At 44.4% G+C, this 26,254-nt stretch overlaps 1 protein-coding gene across 1 annotated transcript in view; it reads right to left on the bottom strand.

The window, feature by feature from the left end:
• LGR6 (leucine rich repeat containing G protein-coupled receptor 6) overlaps nt 1-26,254 on the bottom strand; it is a 187,419-nt gene that overhangs the window by 112,827 nt on the left and 48,338 nt on the right. The window contains exons 2-3 of the mRNA XM_054981772.1: nt 13,001-13,072; nt 6,232-6,303 (exon numbers count right to left, since the gene is read on the bottom strand). Of these exons, the coding sequence (XP_054837747.1) occupies nt 6,232-6,303; nt 13,001-13,072 (144 nt within the window). The remainder of the gene's footprint in view (nt 1-6,231; nt 6,304-13,000; nt 13,073-26,254) is intronic.

The following is a 26,254-nucleotide window of genomic DNA, read 5'->3' as shown; positions in this document are numbered from 1 at the left end:
TCTGGCTATCCACAGAGCAGCGTTTCCCAACAAAGGTTCCGTGGAACCCTGGGGTTCCTCAGGACATCATCAAGGGTTCCACAAGAAATCATGGAATAAATAAATAAAAATTTTGAAATACCGTGAAAAAGTCGATGAAAATTCCATGAAAAATTCCCTCGAAATATTGTAGCTAGTAATTTAACATTAAATTATTGTCAAAAACTTTTTCTGATCTGTAAACATTTTCATAAGTAGGAGTTCCTCAGGATCTGAAAAATTAATTTGGGTCTTCCATGGGAAAAAAGGTTGGGAAACACTGTCACAGAGTATCTCTTCCCCCTTACCAGACACTGAGTTCACCTCTTCATATTGTCCTTAATGTCTGTCCTAACAAGTACAGCATCTAGTAGGAGATATTCTCCTGAGCTATACTTTATAGCATGTATTCTCGTCTGTGTGTAACAGAGGTGGGGCAAGACTCTGTAGCTGATCTGCTTTGCCCTGAGAATGCTTCAGTGTATTCATTCACTTGCTTTGGTTTTAATGACTGAACAAGATGAAAGGGAGCAAAGTATATAGATCAAGGGCTGCTTGCCCGCCACTCCAGGGAGGGATTTAAAGAGACAGCATCAGTTCAAATGCCTTCCTGTGCCTTCTGGGGAAAGCTATTCATTTAATCAGAGGAATGCTTTCCCACACAGCCTCCACATCTAAGCAGCCTCTCCCACCTAATTGACTGACACTCCATGAATCCTACCTCCATGACTCCTTGCATGCTCAGTCTAATAAAAACATTCTCATCCTATGCCCAGAGCCTGAACTAGGTCCTCTGCTCTTTCTTGGTGACAGTCACAAATGCCTCTGGAATTCTATTTTTTGTAAAGCTATTTGCATTTAAAGAATGATCAGCTAGTGGGCTCTTGATGTGCTAATTTTTAAATGCTTATTTCCACTTCCACACTTCAGTTTGGGATGGTTTCATAGGAAAACTTAAATGAATACAGAAACGGTTGCACAGGGGACATAGGCTTCTTCACATGATCAAACTGGCATGTTGAAAATGTGTGGATAAATAGATCTGCTATGAGTGAAATCCTAAAGAGAGATATACCCTTCTAAATCTATTTAAGGCCATTGTTTTAGGAGAGTGTAATCTGCATAGGATTGCAGGGATTGTGAATGAATTATGAGAATGTGACAAGTCAACCACTTAAAGCACTGTATACAGTCACCTCAATACTCTTATATCAGTTTGGCTGGGCATGTGCACTAATGAAAAGAGACAGCGGGGTATGAAGAAATCATATCCAAGTCATTAGGACACTCAAGATTTAGATCCCGGGAGATTCGGTTTCGTTTTCTCAGCCATGCCGGACGCTCCTCTCGGCTGGTCCGGGAGGAAACGACCGGGCACCCTGACCGGGCGGCTGATCCGTAAGGATTAGCCCCCAGGACTCCCAGGGAGGGAGCCAGGGTCCGGGACGTGGCGGGAAGAACTCCCCGAAATCAATGCGGGGGGGGAATTGCCCGTTTGTCCCTATGGAGGCCGGCAGATGTGCGCGGCGCCTCGAGTGCCGCCGGGCAACGAGAAACGGCAAGTAAAAGAATCAGGCGGAAGCCTGTAAACAAGCGAATCCCTTCTGTTCTACAAGCGTTTGAGAAGGAGAGGTTGATCTGAAGAAGACTCGCTCTTCCCCTTCGTGGAGTTCCAGAATTTTGTTGGCGCCCCCCCCCCCAAATGGCAGCAAAGAAGCAAAGTCCCGCTCTCGGTAAGTCAATTTCGGCCACCTTGCAGAAAGGGGAGTCGCTCGAAGAGTTGGTGCGCAGGGCGGTGGTGGAAGCCATAAAACCCTTTGTTGACAAGCTGAACGAAACTGATCAAAGGGTGGGCTTAATTGAAAGCGAGGTGAAAACCATTAAGGCAGCAGCGGGGGGGGCAGAAAAGTCTGCTCTGGAAAGTGCGTCACTTGTGAAGGCTACAAAAAAGGAGCTGAAGTTGGTGGAGAACCAACTGATCGGGCTACAGGTGGAACGAACGCAGACAATTTTGCGTCTCCAAAACGTGAAAGAGGAGGAAAATGAGGATCTGTGGGATTTGGTCTCGGAACTACTGGCGATACCCGCGAGGACGACTAAAGAAGAGGTTAAAAGCGCCATTTTGGAGGTCCGTCGGGCTTCTTCAAAATATGCAACAAAGCGACAGTTGCCTCGTGAGATCATTATTGACTTTTCAACTAAAAAGATTCGGGACACCATCCTATATAACTCATACAATGCGGATTTGGACTTTATGGGTTTGAAAGTCAAGATTTTGAAGGACGTTCCATTTCTAGTCCGGAAACGGCGTTTTAAATATAAAAAGTTTGCAGCTCTTCTGAGGGACCATGGAATAAAGTACAAATGGTTATTCCCGGAAGGAATATGGTTCAGATATAAAGATCAGGCCTATAAGATATTATCAGAAGATCAACTAAAGGATTTTGAGAATAAAAACCCAGAACTCTGCTGCACCAAGAACGAAGAAAAGGAGGAGCCGGAGGGGGGGGGGAGGAGGAGAGCATCGCAACAGCAGTTGCACAGAGAGAATTGCGTCTGGGACCTAGAAGGGGGAGGAAAGTTTAATCAGAATTTGAAATGTTTATTTTCTGTATGATTAACCACTCCATCATTATTCTATGGAGCTATTTTTGTATTATGACAGTATGAAGGGAAACATTGAAGTGTAGTGTTTAGTGTTTGTAGTTCATTCCCCCCCTTTTTCTTTTTCCACCCCCCTTTGTCCTTTCCCTCTCCCCTTTCCTTGTGATAGTCTGGTGTAGTGTTTTGTAGTTATGAAAAATAAAAAAATTTATAAAAAAAAAAAAGATTTAGATCCCGGAAATTCTCTGATTTCACAAAACATGGCAATTGTTATAGAATATTTCAAAATTTCACAGACAGTGACCAATTTCTAATTAACCTTCTGGAGGGTTATAGAACATAAGGCGAGAACTGACATACTGCTTGTGCAGGGAGGCGGGGGGAGCGAGGAGCTCTGACACTTGCTGCCCGTCTTCTCTGTTGACACATATATCTAGTTCTGTAGTCCAGCACTGATTTTCACCAGTTTCTCATTTTTCAGAAAGCCTTTTTGCTGTTCACTTTTTTCCTGAGGTGCTTGGCATGTTCATTTATTTAAACATTTTATACCCTTTTAAAAGCCACTCTGTTTTTTTAAAAATCTGAAATATTGCTTTGAGCAAGAGTTAAGTGACTTCATGATTGCTACATGGGCCAGCCAACATTCCGGGCAACTACCTTGTCCTGGAATAGAAAGATCCCCTTGCGCTCTGGCTCAGTGCATTTCTGAAATAACTAGGTTTGTACAAAAAGAGGTAAATTTAACTTAACTTATACTATCTACTGGTTACAGACTTATCAAATTTCACAACCATAATCAATGCTACTTAGCTACCATTATCAATAAACAACTGTATTATATTGTTAATAGTCTCCCTAATGAAAATCAGTTCTGATACTTTTGAAAACTATAGAGAGACAGTATTATGTAGTAGTTAGAGTATTAGATGAGGATCTAGGAGATCCACATTCAGATCCCCACTCTGTTGTGAAATTCACTGGCTTTCAGCCAATCATGCTGCTTTAGCCTAACGATGTAAGCCACTTTGGGTCTTCACTGGAAAGTAAGGGTGTAAATGAAGTAAAAATATTTTTTTAAAAAAATGCTGGGTTTCCAGTTGCTTAGAATCCACAAACCTTATCCAGATGTCAATTTCTATGACACAAAAGGCCAGTCCCTGAAGATCGTGTGGTAGCAATGGGCTGTGGTTTCTAAATGTCAAGAAAATATATTCTGCATATGCTTAAATATTGCTATTATTATGCTTTTATTGCTATTATTAGGATTGCCAACCTCCAGCAGGGGCCTGGAAATCATCCAGAATTCCAACTAATCTCCAGACAACAGAGATCAGTTCCCCTAGAGAAAATGACTGCTTTGGAAGGTGGACTCTATGACATCACATCTCTGCTGAGCTCCTTCTCTTTCCCAAAATCTGCCCTCCCCAAGCCTCACCCCCAAATCTCCAGGAATTTTACATTCAGAAGTTGGCAACCCTAGCTATTACTTACAGAGTTTAATTTGTATTAAGATGCAGCCTTTTAATCTGTTTTGGAATTCGTATTGGAATAATTTGAAGAAATAATATAGAAAAGTGCATCTAAATACATAAGAGTGCCTTTGCCTAGGCACCAACTAACTGAAGTTTGTTCTGGAGCAAGATTAAGAAGCTGTACATTTTGAGAAGATGGCTTTAGATTCCAGTGGGGTAGTAGTATGAACCTGCTGTAGCAATTTAAAGACTAGCAGATTTATTGAAGCAGAAGATGTAATGGGTGAGAGTCTATTTCATTACCTATAGCTGCCATGGATTCTAAGTAGGTTGAAGCCCTGGCATCTCTCTGCTAAAAGAAAGCACATATTTCAAGACTGAACTCTGGTATTCAAAACAGGTTCTATGTCTGTGCCTTATGATCTCTCCTGGCTCAAATGAAGCCCTACATAGCTTAATGCTAGAGCAACAGGTGGGAGAACAGCATTCCAAAGCTCAAGATAACCTAAGGAGAGCTGAGTTAGAAGTTGCCACCTGTTGGAGCTGGAATAGATCAGGAGACACAGTTTGGGAAGACTGTTTTCTCCTTCTCTGCATCTGAGACTGATGTTTAATTTGCATTCCTTGCCTGGAGCATCTTGGGTTTGATAAAAGCAGGAGTCTCCCTGCAGCCCCTGTTTGGTGCTTTTTCAAGCCACGTTCCAACAAGTCCCCAGAAAGATTAGCCTCAGAGCCCTATGGCCTCCTCAGCATGAGCCTTCCCTCCTCCACCCCACCTCACTGCTGCAGTTCCAATGAATGGTGAAACAAGCGAAAGGTGGTAGCAAGTGTTCCCACAGAAACAAAGTAAAATGTAAGACTCCAGGAGAATTGCAGCTGTACCTACCTACCTTTCAATAAGCTGACTCACGGAGCACCCACTGGATCATTTCAGAAAAGCTTTTCACCTGATTTTTAGCAGGAGATGCTAAAAGAAGTTTTTAAGTGTAATTGCAAGCCTAACACACCCCTGCAAATAGGATCAGCATTACCATGAAGCAATGTGACGCAGTTTGCTTCAGGCAGCAAATTCAAACGAGGGTGCTATTTTCCATCCCCTATCTCTTTTTGAGAACATGTTCCTGTTGAAATCCAGAATGAGGAATTTTTTTTTCTTCACATGCAAAACTGTCTAAAGGTCCTAGTATGTGCAAATCTGGCAAGGAACTATAGGAACAGTTTGACATCTTGTGGCTCGCTTTGCAGTTAATTGTTTACTGTTTTATTCGTAGAGATATGATCCCTCCTCTTTCTTCTCTTTACATCTGAAGGTAAGATGCACTGAATGTGGTCCTGTATAAATCTCCCTGCAGTCATCACAGATCACTTGTGCTATAGGATTTTAGCATCAAGAGAAGACTGTGAGCATTCACGTGAGTGCCCGTAATCTTTTTGCTACTAATGTCATTACCTGCAGGAGGTACTGTTTGTTTCTGTGTGAAAGTTTGTATACTTCCCACATTTTTAGTTCTTTCATTGGGAAATGCTCCAATGTAAACCGATAAAAAGAGGTTTTCAAAGACCGTGAGTTCCCAAAGCATAGAGTTGCCCTTGTTGAAATAGGGTGGGTTTGCTGTGGTTTTCTTGGTTTCTTTGATTTAGTGCCTAATGCAGACTATAGATAAAGCAGCGACTCATCTCTAAACCCAGGGATTTAGGGCAGGATTCTTTAGAAGGCCTAGTAAACAGTGCTGCACTCTCTAATCCCAGGAGCAGGTTACTACCTGTTTGCTTCATATAAACTTTGCCGGCTATGGCAATTTCACATTGTGGTTGGTTCCAAACATGCCCTCGGGACTGAAATGTTTATTGCAGGAGAAAAGGGGTTGTAAAGTATCTCCTTAGAAAGAGAGATGATGAAGAAGTGAGCACCTAAATAGATGCCATGCTGGACCAGAATGCCTGCCAGAACCAGTTTGCTGAAGTTCCTGTGGGGCATCTGGTGCAAAAACATAAACAAAAATAAGTTTTTAAAATAAACCATTTGGCAATGCACTTGCTATGAAAATAATTGCAGGTGGTCAAAACCAGTGTAGTAGTAGTAGCAGCAGCAGTAGTAACAGCATAATGCCAGCATGCTGAAGAAATTGTGACTTACAGAATCTTTAAATTGTAGAGGCCAGAAAATACTTCTCCTGGGATTTTAGACAGCTGATTTCCAGACAGGCGCCTGTTATAAACAGAAGAGGTAAAAGATGTGATATATTCCACTACATTTTAAAAAATATGTTATACATGAAAATCTCTAAAGAAATATAATGATGACCTGAAGTGAAGCATCTTGGCCCAGACATAGCTTTGGGAGGAGAAGGAGGGATCAGCTCAGGAGTAAAGACATGTATATCTCTGTTTATATTCCAGAGGAGTTAGCCATGTTAGTCTGTAGTAGCAAAATCAAAAAGAGTCCAGTAGCACCTTTAAGACTAACCAATTTTATTATAGCATAAGCTTTCGAGAATCAAGTTCTCTTCATCAGATGCCTGATCAAAACAGGCATCTGTTTTGATCAGGCATCTGATGAAGGCATCTGATGAAGAGAACTTGATTCTCGAAAGCTTATGCTATAATAAAATTGGTTAGTCTTAAAGGTGCTACTGGACTCTTTTTGATTCTGTTTATATTGTGTTTTTGTATGTAAGCTGTTAAGATTTCTAAGCACGGAAGAAAAGTGGGGTATAAATGCAATGCAATCCTATGCAATTACTCCAGTCTAAGTGCATTGATTTCCATGGGCTTAGAGGATTGGTCTGTTAGAGTCATCATGAATCTGTCTATACTTTTCTTCCCTATTCATACTGGCCACATTGAAGGCTGTTGTGATAGACTGCACTTTTTTAAATCCTGGAAGTGCTGTACAAACAGCAGAAGGACTGTTAATGATTAATCCCTCGCAGACACAGAGAGCTTTGGGTGACAGGCTACTCCAAGGAATCTGATTGGGTAGCATGAGCTGGAAAGAGGAGGGTCTTTTTTCAGCCCTAGCTGAGAGGAATCCAGTGTGAAGGATTGGGAGACAGAGTCCTAACTAAAAACAGTTTAACACTGACAGGAGAACTGGGGAAAAGGTGACAAGGAAATTTGAGAGGGAGGTGCCATTTGGGCCAAAGAAAGGGGATAGATCTTCTAAGGAGAGGAGACTTTCCCTGCCCAGTTAAACAGGGAGGTAGCTCTGAAGAGTGAAGAGATCCCTGGTCAGTGTGGTTGGAAACTGCCTTTTGGAGACCTTAAGATTAGAGATGGGCACAGACAGCAATACGAACTAAAAAACCCCACAAACAGCCCAATCTGCTGTTCATGAACAAGCTGTTCATAAGGCCCCATTCTAAACAAACAGGTGGTCGTTGCAAGCCTTGTTCATTGCTGTTCATTGCTGTTCATCAAGCCAGACAGTCTGGCACCTGCAATCAATTCCCTTGGCAACTTAGGCAGGGATTGTCTGAACTCTGCCTGAACTCCTGCTGTTGCCCTGGAAACCCCAATCTAAGCCCAATTTAGCTTGATAGGCAGATCTTCCTTCCAAGTGTGGACTGGAGCTCCAAATTTGTTACAAATGACCAGGGGGGAGCGGGGCTCCCAGGTCTGGCTTTCAGGGAGAGCCAGCTGCTATTAGAGAGACAGGGTGAGTGCATTGGAGCTTGAATTTTCTTTGTGTGTGGTGGGATAGGGATCTACCCCTTCAGGTTCCAGGACTGCTGCCAGGCTCTGGGGCCAAGCTATTATTTGTTATTGGTACCTTTCCTGCTGCCTGCTCAGGTAGGGTTTCTGGGAGTGGTGCAGTAGGGATCTTGATGGCTGGAGGAGAGCCTGCTGGCCCCCACAAACAACAAACAAAGAACATGTTTGTGAACAGGATCATGTTCGTCAATGTTCATTGTTTGTGGATGGCAACGAACAACAAACACCATGTTCGTTTTTTTTCCTGTTTGTGCCCATGTCTACTTAAGATTCAGTCAAAAACTGAAAATGCATACTGGTGTTTCAAGAGAAGGGGTTTGGGGTACTAGAAATTGGGTCCCAGCACTCTTAAATCCAAAAGAGAACAAGAAAACTAAAAGAAAGTGTACTAGAGTGTTTGAGGAAAAAATGGGAACAAAAGCTACTAAAGGTAAGAATGTAAGTATCTGTGAAGAGCCTAAGAACTAAAGTCGGTGGAGGTGTAATGTACTGATTGGACCTCAGAGATATCTACGTTGAATTACTTTAGAAATTTCCAACCCCTAATTTCACCGGACCTTTTCTCTCTAAAATAAACAAAATAGTTATTTTTGAATTTTAAAAACACTGCTGGTGCGATTTCTGCTGTTTAAGGACAAAGAAGAGGGAAAGAGGAGGAGAGAATGTCATAATTCGTGGCAGCACCATGATATGAAAATAAAACCCACAACTAGTTTGTCCCACCACAGATACAATCTAAAATAAGAAATATTTTATAAATTTGGGAGAAATTACCACAGAATTCCTGTCAGAAATTGTACCACCATGTAGACCCAGAGAGGCACATGGAGATGAGGGAAAGGAAACAACCACTGAAGAGAATCAGGAGATAAAAAAAATATGAGAATTAAAATTGAACTGGCAAAAACAGAGGCAGATAGAAATAAAGCAAAAGCCAGAATTGAAGCAAAAAAGCCAGAATTGAAGCAGAAAACAAAACTGAAAAAAACAAAAACAAATACAGTTAACGAAAATTCTGGCAGAGAGGGATAAAGAATTAGCAAAAATGGCACCTCTCCACTGAGAGGTGGAGAAAGTACCTCAGTAGAACAAAAGAAATTTCTGTATTATCAAAAAGGGGATGATGTGGAGACATTTCTCTTCAGTTTTGAATGAACTTGTCAAGATTTTGGGGTCCCAGAGAACAGAATGATCTATTTGCGCCCACAGATTTGTGGAAGACTGGGTGAAGTTTATTTAGAGATGAGGGATGACGAAATCTCAAATTATTCGCTTTTTAAGGAGAGGGTCAGACTTAGATTTGGGCTGTCCACTGAGCAAAGTAGGAAAGCTTTCAAGGAAATTAAAAGAAAGCAGGGCAAAATGTAGGCTCAGCTAAGTCATTTGAACAAAGCCTTAAACAGATGGGTTGAGGGAAGTAAAGTACAGATATCTGAAGCAATTAACAGGCCTAGAACAGTTTTACTGACAAGTTCCCACACAACTTAAATGGTTAAAGACAGCTGATGAGGCCACCACTTTACTAGATGAGATAGAAGGGGATTTGGGAGGATCTCTTTCCCCACCCCCCACCCCCCACCAAGAAAAATAAAGTTTGGGGCACCTCAGAGAGAACTGAGCCATTTAAAACCAACTCTGCGAGGCCGAACACTCCTGAGTCAAATAGGAAGGGAGGGTTAATGTGCTTTAACTGCCAGGAAGAGGGACACATAAAAGGTTGTTCAAAGTTAGACAAAGAAAAACTGCAGACCTCAGCCAAGATTGTCAAACTAGTTAAAAAGACAGAAACAGTCACAGAACTCCTCCCAGACTACAGTTGCCAGGTCCTCTTACCTTCCTGGCTTTTACTTCCTTCCCTTTAGTATCATTTACTTGTGTGCGTTGTGCGCATGTGGTCCCGCAGGTGTGCAGGTGCGCAGTGACATCACCGCACAGGTGCAGGGGGCACATCCGCTTCACAGCAGGCTGCTTTGGGCCTCCAACAGGCTCAATCCAGCCAGTTTGGGGCCTAAATCAGCCAGCAGCGAAGCATGGGAATGCTCCTGCTGCAGTGTGAAGACATCAGAGACATCGTCATGCCGCCCCGGGAACACACCTGGGAAGCCCATTCCTGTGCCTTCCTCCTCCACTGGCCAGGTGAGTGGAGACAGGGGACAGATGGTGAAAGCGGGGTTACCCCTGCTTTCCCCCAAGGGAATGGGATCCCTTCCCCAGACTCTGTTCCAAAAGTCCAAACTGAGCAACCAGCTAGAGACTTACAAGTCTGAAAAGTGCAGGAGGATTTAAACAGGGAATACTTGGAGTTTGTAGACATAAATAATGGAGAAGTAATAGGCTGGAGGAGATACAGGGGCAGAAGTCATCTTAATAAAGCCTAATTTAGTAAAGAACAATATTTACCAGGAAAAACATACAGGATTAAGAGAATCAGTGGCCCAGAATTTGAGGTGAACTTGGTAGAACTCCCTATTAGATATAAAGGATTCCAAGGAAAATGGATCATGGGAATGTGGAGAGAACTGAACGTTTCCATTGTGATAGGGAATGAACTGGCCTCACAAGCTAAGATGGTAAAAGTAGTGACCAGGAGTAGGCCCTTCAGTGTAGCAAACTAGGCCTGAGATTCAGATGGTTGCTATGGACACCAGTTGTAGCCACCTAGCATCCAAATGACTGGGATCAATGACTTCAACATCTGTTGTTTGGCTATCATGAAGTGCAACAACAAAGTTCTAGCTTTAGTCCCTTTGAATTGCTGTTCAGACGTCAGGCAAGAGGGCCTATGGACATCCTTAAACAAGCATGGACGGGATGAGAGAACATTGAAAGCAGAGATGTAGTCACCTATCATAAGGAACTACATGAGAACCTAAAAGAACTGATAGCAGCTGCAGTGACAACGTGCAAAGAACCCATCAAAAAGAGAAAACCTCATATGACGCCTATGCCAGAGTCTTCAAACCAGGAGACCAAGTCCTTATGTTGAAGTCTTGGAGAAAGTACAAGCTGGAAGTGGCTTGGGAAGCACCTTTCAGAGTTGTAAACAAAGTTTCAAACGTAAGCTATCTCGTAAATGTAAATTCTGAAGGGGGCAGAGTAAAATATTTCATGTAAACATGTTTATACCTTGTCATGATAGAGGTAACCTGGTCCTTACAGCCAGAGGATGGCAAAAAGAGGAAATTGCATTGATGGGTTGGGGGAAGATAACTTAAGGTAGCACGATTAGTGACGTAAATTTGGCACCCTCCTCTTTCCAGCCCATGCCAAGTTCAAGGTGCTGGTGTTAACCTTCAAGGCCCTTAGTGGATTGGGACCTGCCTATCTATGGGACCATCTCTCCTTGTATGTTCCCCGGAGGGCATTATGTTCTGCAGACCAACATTTGCTGGTAGTCCCTGGCCCCAAGGATGTTCACTTGGCCTCAACCAGGGTCAGAGCCTTCTTAGCTCTGGCTCCAGCCTAATGGAATGCTCTCCCCACTGAGGTCCAGGCCCTATGGGACTTATTACAGTTCCGCTGGCCCTGCAAAATGGAGTTGTTTTTCCTGTCCTTTTCTTGCTACATTCTGCTAAAAAAAAGTAACTGTTATATCACTATAGCATTATAATATAAAAGCAGCAGTTCCCAAACTTTTTGAGCCTGTGGGCACCTTTGGAATTTTGATAGAGGGTGGTGAGTGCCCCCTGAAAACGGCCGCTGCAAGAGGTGGAGCCAAACATAATACCTCCTTCCTCTCACTTCCTGGGAAGAAGGAAAGCCTGAAGGGGGGATGGAAGCATACAAGGAAAGGAAGCACTTTTCCTCCAACTCCAATTAATCCTCCTGCCAGAAATCTGATCAAGGTTGATTTCACAATATATTTAACCAAGCAGAACCTTAGGATTTCCTTGGACTCTTTCGAAAGGCACAGTCAGCTTACACATGCAGCACCAAGTTGATGGCTGGCAGGTATGAAACATCCATAACAGAACAAACATCACAGAATCTGACAGAGTATCCATATCAATGGAATAGCTTCCTCACAAACAGTAAGTTTCAATGGAATCAGTTCTGCTTTCATCTATCAGTCATCAAGTGATGAGAAACCAAGCAAGGATCATGCATGAACATAAAATAGCCCTTTTGGTGAAACAAAGAGGAATGCTTCTGTCTGAAAACTTTAGCATCTTATTTTGACTGTGCCATCATAGATTGAGAAGATATGTATGACAGGGCCTGGCAAACACTTCTAATAGGCACTGGTGCTAATATTAGTCTCTATGCCAAAAACATAAAGGTTCACAAAGTAGGTAGGTGAAAGGATTCTTTCTTGGACCAAATGGTTTTAAAATATCACATGCTTTCCTAAACAGCAAAGTGTTTAAGGAACTAGGAGCTAGGCATTTCTCTTGCAAGTCTATTTTAACATAATTGTATGTGAACTTTTTTTTTGAAGGCCAAAGGGGTCATTCAGGTAACTGTAAGCCTGGACTTAACAAGTTCCATTTAATTTTTTGTTTGATCATGTTCACCTATAGAAGCATACACAATCAAAATTATGCAACTTTAAAACTGAGAATTTGGTGCAATAAAGTCATTTGACATCATCTAATATTGGTCAGCTATCTGATCCTCCATCTTATGAGTCCAACATAGTTACAAATCACAGAACCTCCTTCTTTTCTTCCAAAGAAGTATTATGGGAGGGGGGTGTAACACAGTGATAGACCTTGGATTCAGTTCCTAGTATTTTCTCATAAAAAGATTTGAGGGCTGGGGAAAACTTCACTCTCTGCCCAAGGCCTTACACCATTAGCATCAGATGTTCCCAACCTTGCCAAACCTGAGGGCACCACAACAATTTGGCTGTTGTGGGGGCTCAGTCCAAGGTTCCAAGCCAAGTATCTTCCTCTCATGGAGGCAGCTGCTCCAAAATGAGTGGACAAAAAGATGTGCAGTTGCAGTGGGGAGGAAAGGAGAAAGCAAGAGAAATTTTCTCTCCTGCCTCTAGTGCCAGCGGAGTCTCTTTGATGGAATGTAGCCCTACAGTTTTTTATCAGCTAACACACAGTGGCTAAAGGAAAAACTCTAAACATTTGGAAGCAGTTTAAGAAGAATGCTTAAATTTGTCTAACTCTGCACACATCTTGTCCCAGAATTTAGGGGGCGTAATTGAACCCAAAAGACACTACATACTCAGTTATACTTACAATTCTTCTAGAAAGCGCAAGTGATGGAAATCACCAGGAATCAGCTCGCTGATGTTATTCATGCTCAAATCCCTAAGAGACAAAGAGAACAGAAACTGTATCACTTGCGATGTGGGTCCTACTCTAATGAAATATCTAGATTGTGTAAAGAGGATGAACCATATTAGATTACAGTTTAACAGGTTAGTCCCAATGCTGATGGTTCCTTGAACTGGAGGAAAGCACTACCATTATTGTAACAGATCCGTGGATTTCAACCAGTAGTTTGAGTCTGGCCTTCAAAAATGATTTTAAAAAAATACAGGAAGTCCTCCCCACCCCTAAGCACTGGCCCAGCTTAGGATGCCCATAAACTCTGCAGCCAATTGTATCCCTTCCTGTCACAGCAGGCTGGGGCCCAGGCAAGCTCTCTGTAGGCTGCCACCACTCTGGTACAAGTTTCCTGAGAAGGACCCAGAGCATCCAACCAACCCCTTTAGTTTACTCCTTCCCAGTAGGTTTTATTTATTATGTGACCAAATGAGGCATGAGGACTCAGGCAGAATAATAAAGAACTTTATTTTAAAAGGTGTTCAAAGATTTGTAAACTACAGGGATAGTAAAACACCCTTATGTGTCTTAACTAGATTGTTCTTAACTGTCTCCTGGTGACTGGCTTCAAACTGTCTCACCACTTCTGGATAAGGGATCCCTCCATCTGCTGCAGCCTTTCCTCCGCTCTGCTTCCTAGGTGTGACCCTCTCCCCCGCCCCCTGTGGTAAACACTCTCCCTCTGTGGTGAAGCCTTTTATTCCTTCTCTCAGGTACCATCCCCCCCTACTTTTCTATTGGTGCAGTTTTCCCCTTCAAATCCCCTCTTACCCCACCACAAGGTCCAAAGGGAACCTGGGAAATGTAGGCCCTGCAGTCACTTTCGTGCAGGCTTCCCCAGAGCCATTAGGCCTTATGGTATTTCTGTATGCCATAAGAATTCCAAACCTGTATACACTGGAAAAACGAAGACAACATTCCTGGAAACTTATGATTCAGGCTTCATAACTCACCTGTCCCTCAAGGGGTTCCTTAATTCAAGTGCTTTGATGTCCTTCACCTCTCATAAATAGGTTCTTTTTACATTTGCTTTTTAGTTAAATTATATTTTTGCCTAAAAGGCAAAATGATGCTATGTTATGATATTCCTCATTTCTATACAAATACCTCTGAGAGTTTTCTGCCTCAACTGTATATTTATTCAGTATTAGGATACCAAGAGCCTCAAGGTAACTTCTAATGTATGCTTGCCGCATCAGCGGCTGCATCTCTGGGTGCTTCCTGCCATTTTTTCTGATTAATTCTAGCAACATGAGACCGTTTTGACAAGTGACATTTTAAAAGCACCTTTGAACCTCACTTGTGCAATGTGTGGGGTAAAACTGATATAACTGCATGATTCATGGTCAAATATTCCATGGATTTTTAAGTGTTAAGTGCTGCTGGGGAGGGGGGGATTTGGATTGGGGTCAGGTGTGAATGAGAAAGGGTTTACTCTTCCTATCCTGCACCACTTCCTTGATGTAGATTGCCTCTTCAGATTCAGAGATGATAGCTCCCAAACAAGGTAAATATATATGTACTCATTTAGTACTTGTTTGCTCCACCTGTGATAGAAAGCAGTTTTGGGAGCACTATTTACTCGGGCTTCCTTATAATTTCAGTCATTATAGTGTTGCCAGCCTCCCCCACCCCCCGCCCTGGACAGGAGACTTGATGCCTGGCACCTACCTTGTCTTTTATTCTTTGTGTGCGCATGCTACATGCATGCATTCCCAGCCTGCGCGATAGGGTTGCCAACTCCCTGGCAATCTTGGGGGTGAAGCCTTCAGAAAGCAGGGTTTGGGGAGGGAAAGGACCTCAGCATGGTATAATTCCATAGAGTCCACCCCCTGAAAGCAGCCATATTCTCCAGGTAAACTGATCTCTGTGGCCTGGAGATCAGTTGTAATTCTGGAGGCTGGCAGCCCTACTGCGCAATAACATCACTTCCAAGAAGTGACATCATCGCTCAGGCCACATGCCGCCCCGGGAACACTCCCACACTCCATAGGGGACTGATTCAGGCCCAATTTGGGCATGATCTTGGGCCAATTTGGGCTGCTGTAGAGCATGGGAGCGCTGCTGAGCTCTGCAACAGCCCGATTTGGGCCTGATCCAGGTAGCTGTGGTGCGCAGGAGCCGGCTGCCGCGCCCAGGAGTGCACCCAGGAGGCGCGTTCCCCCGCCTTCCCCCCCCCAGCCAGATAAGTGGGCTCAAGGGGTGAAGGGTGGTAGGAGGGGATCCCATACCCCCAGTGGGGGACTGGCAACCCTAAGTCATCAGTGGGCTGGTGTAAATACATTTCCACAGAGACAGCAGTTATTAAGAACCAATGTCTGACAGATGTAAATCAGCAAAAGGGGCTGCCAAATTTCATCTTTAAATGTATCCCCTACAACCAACTTTTACAAACTCCCATCTAGTTAAGTTGCTTGCAAGATGACATCCATTCATTATAGAACGTGTATCCTTTCTTCATAAGCCCATTACACAGCAGCCTCAGTCCAACTGTTGCTTCCTTGACTTCAGTGGTCTCTGTCCAACTCCATTGTCCTCCAGAGGTAAAGGTAAAAGATGTCTAATTCACTCAGGCTGACTTTAGACAAACACTCAGGTCTAAACAGATTTGAGTAGAATTTTTAAGAAGTCATGGGGGAAAAGGAAAAGGGATGCTGTCTAACTTTGTAAATAAAGGAGGGGAGTTCTTAGAATGGGAAAGGAAAGGATGTACCTGAGCAGGTGTGGATTATACAACAGTTTGCTTCATGTTTGCTAATCCTTTAATCCTATGAGCCTGCCCCATGATTTGTTAGGAACAGCCAGAGATCACAGGCACAGTCCTCCCTGGATGAATCTATAGTGCTTCCTTCCTCTTTCTCCTACACAATATTCATACTTTACTCTCCTCTCCTCTCTCTGTATGCCAGCGCTTCCACTGTCATGGCAATGGAATTACAGTGGCCCATGCTCAATGGCTGCCTAAGCATAGGCTGGAACTCAGTTATTTAAACAATTTGTGTACATTTTGACATGCAAAAGTCACTCTAAAGAAACCACCCAAATATACAATAAGGGTATCTGTCCTTAAAACTAAACAATGTAATAGGATTCATTAACCAGACATTTCAGAAATATGCCTCCAGGTTTGCCTGTGTGTGTACCAATGTATTTCTACATTTTTAACACCCACAATGCCACCTTGGGGAGCCTATTTGGGTGGAAAGGCAGCATCAAAATGCTTTAAATAAAATAAATGTTTTAAGTAAATAAAAATGTTGGGAGGCCAAACAGTATGAAACACAGGTTTTGGGGGGCGGGGTGTATGAAGAGATGTCATGGTTGATTTAATACAAACCAAAGAGTGGAAAAGTCATACCGGAGACTCAGAAGAAAAAATATCCAAAACAATATATATATATCAGAATATAACTGTTTTTCTATTGTACATATTATGCTATAAATACAAGTGGATAAAGTGCAAAGTGCTTAAAGCTAGTATAAATATCTCACACATATACAGTAGATTCAAAAGTTAGTTCATTCCATAAATACTACTCCAACTCATCAGATAATCAATATCAAAAAGTCTATTTCAAAAGTCTTGGCCATCCATAAATAGAAGAAAGGCCGTTTCCAGACGGCTTACCTGCCTCCGGAACGTTGCGCCATCTTGCGGGGAAAACGTGAAATATAGCGTTTTCTCACGCGAGTTTTGCGCGACGTCGCGCAAAACTCGCGTGAGAAAACGCGATATTTTGCGTTTTCCCCGCAAGATGGCGCAACGTTCCGGAGGCAGGTAAGCCGTCTGGAAACGACCAAAGTTCATCCAACCACTAAGAGTTCTCTTCCTTTTTCTCTTGTCCTTTCAATGTGTCATGGAGGACCCCGAAGGTATCCATCCTGCAAGTCCAAGTGAGTAAAAACTTAGTTCCAACAAGTAAATCTATATTAACTGCTGTTTCTCTTCTCTTTGCAGGTAGGACCCCAACTATGGAGGGCACAGACACTGTCTGTGTACCCCCCTGCCCAATGGGGGACCGATTATTTAACCCACACTTTTCATAAAAAATTTTTTTCAAGGGCTTCAGTATTATGGTCCAATCTTTTTCTTATCTCTGAAATAATAAAGAATAAAATAAACCTTCATGCTCTAGTCTTGCATTATTGATATGAATATCACAATTAGCTTAGTTTACCAAATTGTAGACTTCAGCTCTATCCAGCTTGTCAAGTTAACTCACACATTCAAATGGTCAAATGTTCCACCCCACCTAATTGATCAGTATATAAACCAAATTTCTCACTGACAGCACACGATTAAAGGTACAGTACATACTAACATGAAGAACAGTGAATACTTATATACAAACTTATTTGCTTATATACAATACTTATTTACAAATACTTGTTTACAAAAAACAGGGCAGATTCAAATCACCATTTAACCTGTTTGGTATAAGACTATCAAGAGTGTGTATCCAGTATGCTTCTTTACGCAATAGTTCCCTCTGATGACCCCATTTTGAATCCCCTATAGCTAGGTGTAAAACTGTAAACTTGAACTCACTCTCTATGTTGGTGCTCTGTAAAATCCGTCACCCTGTTCCTAGTATGGGACTGATGCTCCAGAATATGCACTCTAATAAGGCAGGTGCTATTGCCAACATAGAACTTATTGCATCCACATACTATGAAATACACTACGCCTGATGTCTGGCATGTAGAGAAATGGCATAAACGAATTGGTGGCTGTGTGTAACTGCTTGCAACAATGTTTCCTAACACTGAAAGTGGACAAACCCAACAATGCCCACAGAGAAAATATCCAGTTGGTAAAGCGGATCTCTCATCCCTTTCTTTGAAGTCAGAATGTATGATGAGATCCCTGTGACTCTGGGTTAGACATGGGCACGAACTGCATTACGAACTTCAAAAACCGACGAAATTGGCGATCGCGTGATCGCGATCCGGCAGTTTGTGATTGTCCACGGCCAATGAACCAGCATTCGGAAGAAGCCTGGTTCGGTGCGTTTGGCCGTGGTTCGGGAAGCCAGACAGTCAGGCACCATCAATCAATTCCCCTGAAAACGGAACCAGGGGAATGCCTGAGAGTATAATTGAGCTGAGATTTTTGGGATAGGCATCTATCTCCTCTGGTTCCAGGGCTGCTGCCTGGCTCTGGGGCCAAGCTCAGTAGGCACCTCGGCTGAGGGCTCACAGTAGTACTGGTGCCTGATCTGGTCAGGCCTCTGGGAGTGGTGGGCTAGGGCCCTAGTCCCTCCCTCTGGTGCCAGGGCTGCTGCCAGGCCCTGGGGCCAAGCTCAGTGGGCACCTTGGCTGAGGGCTCACAGTATTATTACTAGTGCCTGATCTGGTCAGGCCTCTGGGAGTGGTGGGCTACGGCTCTAGTCTCTCCCTCCCTCTGGTGCCAGGGCTGCTGCTAGGCCCTAGGGCCAAGCTCAGTGGGCACCTGGGCTGAGGGCTCAACAAATGATTCTTATTATCACAATCATTATCATTTTAATTCTTATTCTTACTATTATTATTCTTAGTCTCTGTGCCTGTTCTGTCCAGACATCTTGGTGTGCTGGGCTATGGCTGTAGCCCCAGCCTCTGGTTCCAGTGCTGCTGCCAGGCCCTGGGGCCAAGCTCAGTGGGCACCTCAGCTGAGGGCTCACACAGTATTATTAGTGCCTGATCTGGTCAGGTCTGTGGGAGTGGTGGGCTAGGGTTCTAGTCCCTCCCTCTGGTGCCAGGGCTGCTGCCTGGCTCTGGGGCCAAGTTCAGTGGGCACCTCAGCTGAGGGCTCACAGTATTATTACCAGTGCCTGATCTGGTGGTCAGGCATCTTGGTGTGCTGGACTAGGGCTCTAGCCTCAGCTTCTGGTTCCAGGGCTGCTGCCAGGCCCTGGGGACAAGCTCAGTGGGCACCATGGCAGAGGGCACACAGAGTCATCTCCTTTCCTGTCCTCAATTCTAGTTTGGTGGCACAATGAGTCTTCCTGTTGTGTTGGCCACCAAGGGTGGTTGTGGGGTGAAGTGTGATGGCAGTCCTCCTGGTTTACTTGTGGAAAGCAGTATTGGGTGTGGCTCGGGGGCAGCTGAGAGTCCTACCGCTCCCCCCAATTCATCTGTGGGGGCTGTGGAGGAGGCCAAAGAGGTCTTTCCGCAGGGGGGAGAGAATCTCAACATTTTGAGGAGGGGGTGGGCGATGGATCCCTGGAGGAATGGTTTGTGTGTTATGAAATATCCCTCCCACCCCCATCCCAAATTCTTGGTGGTGTCCCCGCCTGCAGTCCACCCCTCACCCCGTCATCCGTGGCCAGCTCCGCAGCGCAGACTGTAACCGTTCGTCCTCCTTCCCCTGGGACAGTTAGCGGTCCACATTTCAACACCTCCGTATGGAGGCACTTTCGGGCCCCTCCTAATGACCCCCGTGTGGTGCAGTGCTGTGCCTGTGATGTCCTGGTGCGCACGGGCAAAAACCCAAAGCACCTGCCTTCAACAGCCCTGACTCGGCACCTGAAGAAGCACCACCCGAGCCTGTCTCCCTCCTCACCCAGTGAAACATCCGTTGAGGGGAGAAAGGGGGCAAACAGCTCTTCTGAGCGGGGGTCAGTGGGAAGGTCACTTTGTCCTGAGGGTGACAATGGTGGGAGCAGAGTGCTCCGGCAGGCCGCACCCGTGGAGGTTGTCCCCTCGGGGTCTGGGACAGCGCCGCTTAGAACCTCAAGGCTGATGGCTCAGGAGGCGGGCCTTCGCGTCTTGGCAGAGACGATTGCCCTACATGACTTGCCCCTATCCAGCGTGGAGTGCATGGGCTTCTGCAGGCTACTAAAACATTTCGCCCCTTGGTTCTCCGTGCCATTGCCACGCACCCTTGCCCGTCGAGTCCTGTGGGTATCTTGAATGAGGCCTGGCACATTTGGATCAGGTTTAGCCAGGTCCAGTCCCACTGCTAACAGGCTTCTGAGACCTTGATAGGCCTTCCTGGCACAGCCAGATCATGACACCTCCTTTCTGCGAAGGAGGCAGCCTCCTTTGGGCACTTGTGCAACAGCTCAGGAGCTGTTGCACATATAATTGAGCTGCACTGTGCCCCTATCCATCGCAAACGCTGAGCCCTCTGAACAGGGGGGGAAAGGATCCCTTGACTTCTGTCCTTCCCACAAAGGCAGGAAGGTGGCCGATGTCAGCTGCTGCTGCTGTCCCGTTTCTGTCTCCCCCTCTCAGGAACAACTCTGACCCATCCAAGCAATGTCTCCTGCCCATCCCCTACTTTCCTCAAAGGCAGGACGGCGGATCATGTCAGTCCCCGCTTCATGAGGGACTATCCTGCTGCTGCTCCCTTCTTGGTCACGAGGCACAGTGCAGCTGTGATCACGCAGCCGATTGTATCATATACAGATACAGTTGGTTGCACAGCGTGGCAGCTCCCCTGTCAACGGGACTGGCGGGACCCCTTTCAGCTGGGTGGGAATGTGTCCCGCAACTCCCATCCTTTCCATCAAGGCAGGAAGGTGGGTGGTGCTGGCTGCTGCCAGAGAAATCCTCAGGGGGACCCTCGGGTGAGGCCCTGCGGTTTCTGGGAGATCTTGCCACTTCCCCTCCAAATGACATGCGAACATGACCCATCCATGGATAAAGGGACTGAAAATCAAAAACAGAGAAACATACAAACATTACAGAATGTATAAGTAGAATGAAGAATACCCTCGAATGTATGTACACACCTTAGAGAATGTCTGTTAACAGTGAGAGAATGGTATATATTGGGAGAATTGTATGTAGAAAATGATAGAGAGAGAAATAGAAAGAGAGGGGACATCACCCGCCCTCCGGCCCTCACCGGGAATAAACGCACACTCCTGTGATGCCAGGCGGTTGCAGGGGGATCTTCCCACTTACCCCCCACATGACATGTTCTCTCACTCCCATCCTTTCCGGCAAGGCAGGACGGTGGGTGCTGTTGGCTGCTGCCACACTGTTCCTCAGTGGGACCCTCAGGTGAGGACCCGTGGTTGCTGGGGGATCTTCCCCCTCCCCCTCCTCATGATGACAGGTCCTCTCCCTCCCATCCTTTTCGGCAAGGCAGGAAGGTGGGTACTGTCGGCTCCTGCCACACTGTTCCTCAGTGGGACCCTCGGGTGAAGACTCGCGGTTGCTGGGGATCAGGCCCCTGTCCAAATGACATGTCCTCTCCCTCCCACGCAGGGAATACCAGTGAACTCCTCTTTGGCCTGGTAGGCGGGCACATGGCGGGAGCCGCCGGTGAGTGGCCAGACCCCCCGCTCCCTAAAGGGGAGGTGGCTCATTGCCGCCTCCCCGTGCCTGCCAGGCCTGGTAGCCGCCATCAAAACCCACCTTCTGGCCTGCGCCAGGAATACCTGCGTGCTCCTCTTTGGCCTGGTGAGCGGGCACATGGGGGTGCTGCCGGCGAGCAGCCAGACCCCCCACCCCCTAAAGGGGAGGTGGCTCATCGCCACCTCTCCATGCCCGCCAGGCCCAGCAGCTGCCAGCAGTACCCACCTTCCAGCCTGCGCTGGGAATACCAGTGTGCTCCTCTTTGGCCTGGCGGGCAGGCACATGGGGGGTTCCGCCGGTGAGCGGCCAGACCCCCAGTCCCCTAAAGTGGAGGTGGCTCATCGCCGCCTCCCCGTGCCCACCAGGCCCAGCGGCCGCTGTCAGCGCCCACCTTCTGTACACTGGACCAACGTCAACCAGTGGCTCTAATTGTATCGAGTGGGAGTTTCCTGGGGGCCTTGGATTGGAGAGGGTATAACTCCAAGATCCCTTTTGCAATCTCGTCCAAACTTGGGTGATGGCTGTAGGAGAGCCTGCAAAACACTTCCCGGGAATATGGGCACTCTAAGTGCAACGGGGGCCGTTCTGAGCACCATGAACCGCGAACCGCAAACTGGTTCGGCAACAGAAAATGTTAGTTGTGGTTCACAACCTCGGGATCGGTGGCAGCACCGAACCACGAACCGCGGATTCATTAATTTTTTTTGGTTCTTGCCCATGTCTACTCTGGGTGTGTTTAAAGCCAATGACAAGTAGAATCTCACAACCCTGTATACCTTTCACCAAATGCCAGTGTTTGTTAATATTTCTAATTTGCTATGCAAGGGGAATATGTTCTATTGCCCAGCTAATTCTAGTCTCCCATGTTTTTCCTTTGATGTCAAATAGTTCACTCTTTGCTGTAGCGTCCACCCTTTCCTGTGCTGACAAAAGAATTCTGAGTACCCTCTTTCTCTGAATGCCCTATACATGGCCCTGCTCTCCCGTATAAAATCCTCTCTGGCTGAAGAGTTTCTCTTAATTCTAAGAAACTGGCCGTATGGTATATTATTGTGGGAGTGCCTGGGATGATAGGAGCTATATCCTAGGTAGGAGTTCCTGTCTGTTGTTTTCTGATATGGTCTTACACTGATCTTACTATGAGTATTCCAATACATCATAATGTCAAGGAAACTGATCTGCTGACTGTCAACTTGCCAGGTGTAACGAATGTTAGAATCAACAGCATTCATCCATTCACAGAAGCTCTGGAAGGAATCTTGACCCTTGTAAATTACAAATAAATCATCAATGAATCTCCGGTATAAGTAAATCTTATTTAAAAAGGATTTTTATCCCTGTTCAGAATGTCTGAATCCTCTAACTGCGCCATGTACAGGTTTGCAACACTTGGAGTTGTGGAGCAGCCCATGGCAACACCTTTGGTTTGATAGTAAAATTGGTGTCTAAACCTAAAACAATTCTTTCCCAATATTAAATCTAGTAACTGGAGCAAAAAAGGGGTCGGGGGTGTCTCACTCTCTTGATCCCACAGTACCCTCTCAATTACCATCCTTACAGGAGGTATATAAGAATGTAACATCCAGTGTTATGAAAACATGATCGGGATCTAATGGCACATCTTCTACAATTTTAATAAACTAACCTGTATCTTTGATGTAAACGGGGGTGCTGGTAACTGCTGGCTGAAGAAAAGTATCCAAATATTCATACTGGCTTTAAGCATTTTGCACTTTATTCACTTGTATGTATAGCCTAATAGGCACAATAGAAAAAACAGTTATATTCTGATATATATTGTTTTGGATACTTTTTGTAACTGCAAGCATTAAAGGTAATTTAAATCACAACGTGAGGCTATAACTATTTTTAGTGCCACCGCTTGCCTTTTCCCGTGACTGTCTGAAGACCTGTTCTGGTGAACTGTTCTTTAAAATTAACCTATAAATAAATATATCTTTGCTATTGCCTCAGTGATCTCTGTGTTCTTCCTGCTCACCACAAAACTTACCTCATGGCAGCAAAAGCAAAGCTTTATCTCCACTACCCTATAACTCTACTACCTTTATCTCCACTACCCTATACCTTATAACTGAGGGGAAAGTTTTGTTTTAAAAGAGCTTGATCCCCCCAAATCTTAAGCGGCTGTGTAGATCTCCTAAGTTGATTTATGGGAGCCTGTAACACCTTCCAGCAGGGGTACAGGCTAGGATGGGCTCCCATTCACAGTGCAGTGCCAACTATCTGATGTGCCAACAGCATGACCAACAACTGCAGTGACTGGTGTGCATATAGCTGCTCTGCTAAAGAGTTGCCAGCTCTCTCATTTTAGTCTGCTCCTGGACTATTGCCAGATGTATAACAGACAGCTGTTTGGCCAACCTATCATAGGCATGCATATATACTTTACCTGAGATTCTGTGGTTTATCATATAATGCAGCTTTCAAAGGCACAGAGCTCTTCCTAGAACATGAGAGCTGACAACTCCAATCATCTGACCTTCTTTCAGAATGCCATTCCATCCTGATACTGTTCAATAAATGTGTGGGTTGTTTCACACATCCCGTATTTTAATCTCTATTTTAATGATGTTTGGTAGATAAGAATCTGCGCAGTCTACTGTGTGCAAAGGGAGGGTTATGGTCCTCTCTCCTCCCTCTATTTTGCTACTTGTTTCTGGCCAAAAGGTAAGCTTTACCTTGTTTGTAACTTCCCCCATGGTGGGATTTGCTCCCTGTTTTGCTCCCTGGGTGCATTTCCTCAGTAAATTATTGTGGGGAGAGAATGATAGGAATATCTTTTGTGAATGTTCTGTTTTGTGTTCTCAGTCATTACTGTCTTAGTCCCCGTTGCCTTACAAAATGCTGCTCCTTGTGATGTTCTTCCCTTTGCCATGGATCTGAATCATTGCCTGAGAGATTCTGTGGCCTTTCCATGGGGATTTTCTCTCCCAAGACAGCTGAAGTAGTATCTGGGTGATATGGTTGGAGGGGCCATATTTCCTTCTCTTTTTGTCTGCCTGTCATAAGGGGCTGTGTTTTCATGTGAGGATTTGATCCCTGCTACACACACTGCAGTTCTCCTTACAGCAAGGCAGCTGCATTTTGTCTGTTCCTTTGCTAGTTGTGTTTTGGGGTTGGGTAAGGAAAGAGTGATGTCAGGGAGGTGTACTGGCATTGCTGTGCCTTGGATGGCAAGCCCCATATACAATTGGCACAGGGATGTCAGCAATACACTACTTTGTGATTGTTTGTTGTGGACAGTATTGCTAGGAACTCTAGCACAGTTGCTATGTTCTTAGCTGCTTGGAATGGGATCTTGTTTGCCGCTTCTTTTCTTTGCTGAGACACAAAAGGATACTAGCTACATATGCTTATCCAGTGCCAACAATGCGCTAGTATCTGGGGTTCAGGACTGAGCAGTCTCTGAAGCAAAGTTTAAATGCCACAGGTTTTTCCCATCATATTTTATTTTGAGTTTCTCTATATTTTTAGAGCTTCATCTCAGTATGATTTGAAATAAAACTAAGCTATAGCAGCTAACAAGTTCTTCCTGTCCAATGGTAGGATTATATATAGTAAACGATGTGATTCAAACATTTCCCAGAAATGCAGAAGAATATTTGCTATTTCTAGATGTACTCATGTGCGAGAGAAAGGGAGAGATGTCTGAAGACCAATGTCATCTATTGGCTAATTAAAAAGCATTATGACACACTTTTATTTATGCAAGCTTTTTGGTTGGAGGTTTTTGGGGATTCTTTTCCTGTTTGCTGAACTTTCTATTAGGATTTGGTACTATTTTGTCTCTGTTTGTGTGCGTTAGTTTATCTATGATTTTATTTTTTTTTAGATTTTATTGTGGAGTTGTTTTTTTGTTAGCTGCCTTGAAGACTGCAGTGTGAAATGGCAGGGCAGAACTATTTTAAACAAGTATCTCCAAAGATTTCTAATCTTAACAGGGAATTGTTTCCTTTTAGTATACTTATAAAACTGCTTAGGTTCTAGACACAGCTTTTATGGACCCATCTTTTTTTTTTCTCCCCTCCGTGAATGACTAATCAATTTACCCAGGCAGTTGAAAGTGCAACCATTAATGGTGGGAGTGTTAAGGTTCAGTCATTCTTATTATATTCAGTTGATAAACTTCTCTGTGCTTTGAAAATACATCAGGATGCTATTTCTCTGTGCTGCTGACTTAACTGTTCAACAGGATCCACACTCTGAATTAAACTGAATTATTAATCAAACTATTACTGTATTACTGAAATTCCATTTCAGATACAGTAGTTGGACATGATATCTCCTTAGATTTTTTTTTAATCAAAGTATAACTCTGACTCCTAGAGAAATAGTCCATAGAAATAGTGGTTTTCATCCTTCCATCATTTCAAGGAAGAATTCTTCCTGTTTCTCACTGCTGTAGCCCTCTTAATCTTTGTATAAATCATGCATTGTCATTTTATTATGTTGCACTTGCTACATTTCAGCAATCAAGCTCTTACAAAATGGTTATCTTTTACAGTTATTGTGGTGCTGGACACTGCATAGGTTTATGGTCTCCTTCACTCCAGTTTCTTATACTGTCTTCTGTGATCTGCATCACTTTATTTCCTGTTAATATTGTAGTCCTGTCCACTTCTACTGGGTCCCACTAGTTTCCTCTAGTTTTGCAGTCTGTGATGAAGTAGTTCAAGTTTCAATCTTGGCAGAATCTAAGAGAGCTTTTTCAGAAGTGTGCTCAGACCTTTCACAAATATATTGTTGAGCAAGGTGTCTCTGATATTCTTGTTATCACAGACTTTATCAGCTTTCCATAGTTGTAAGGTTGACTCTACAATCTGAGACCAGTCACAAATTCCTGTGTAATCTCACTAT

Source organism: Eublepharis macularius, chromosome 5 (genome assembly GCF_028583425.1).
Source record: "Eublepharis macularius isolate TG4126 chromosome 5, MPM_Emac_v1.0, whole genome shotgun sequence".
In the NCBI taxonomy this organism is placed as follows: domain Eukaryota; kingdom Metazoa; phylum Chordata; class Lepidosauria; order Squamata; family Eublepharidae; genus Eublepharis; species Eublepharis macularius.
This window is presented reverse-complemented; position numbering and strand designations above follow the sequence as displayed.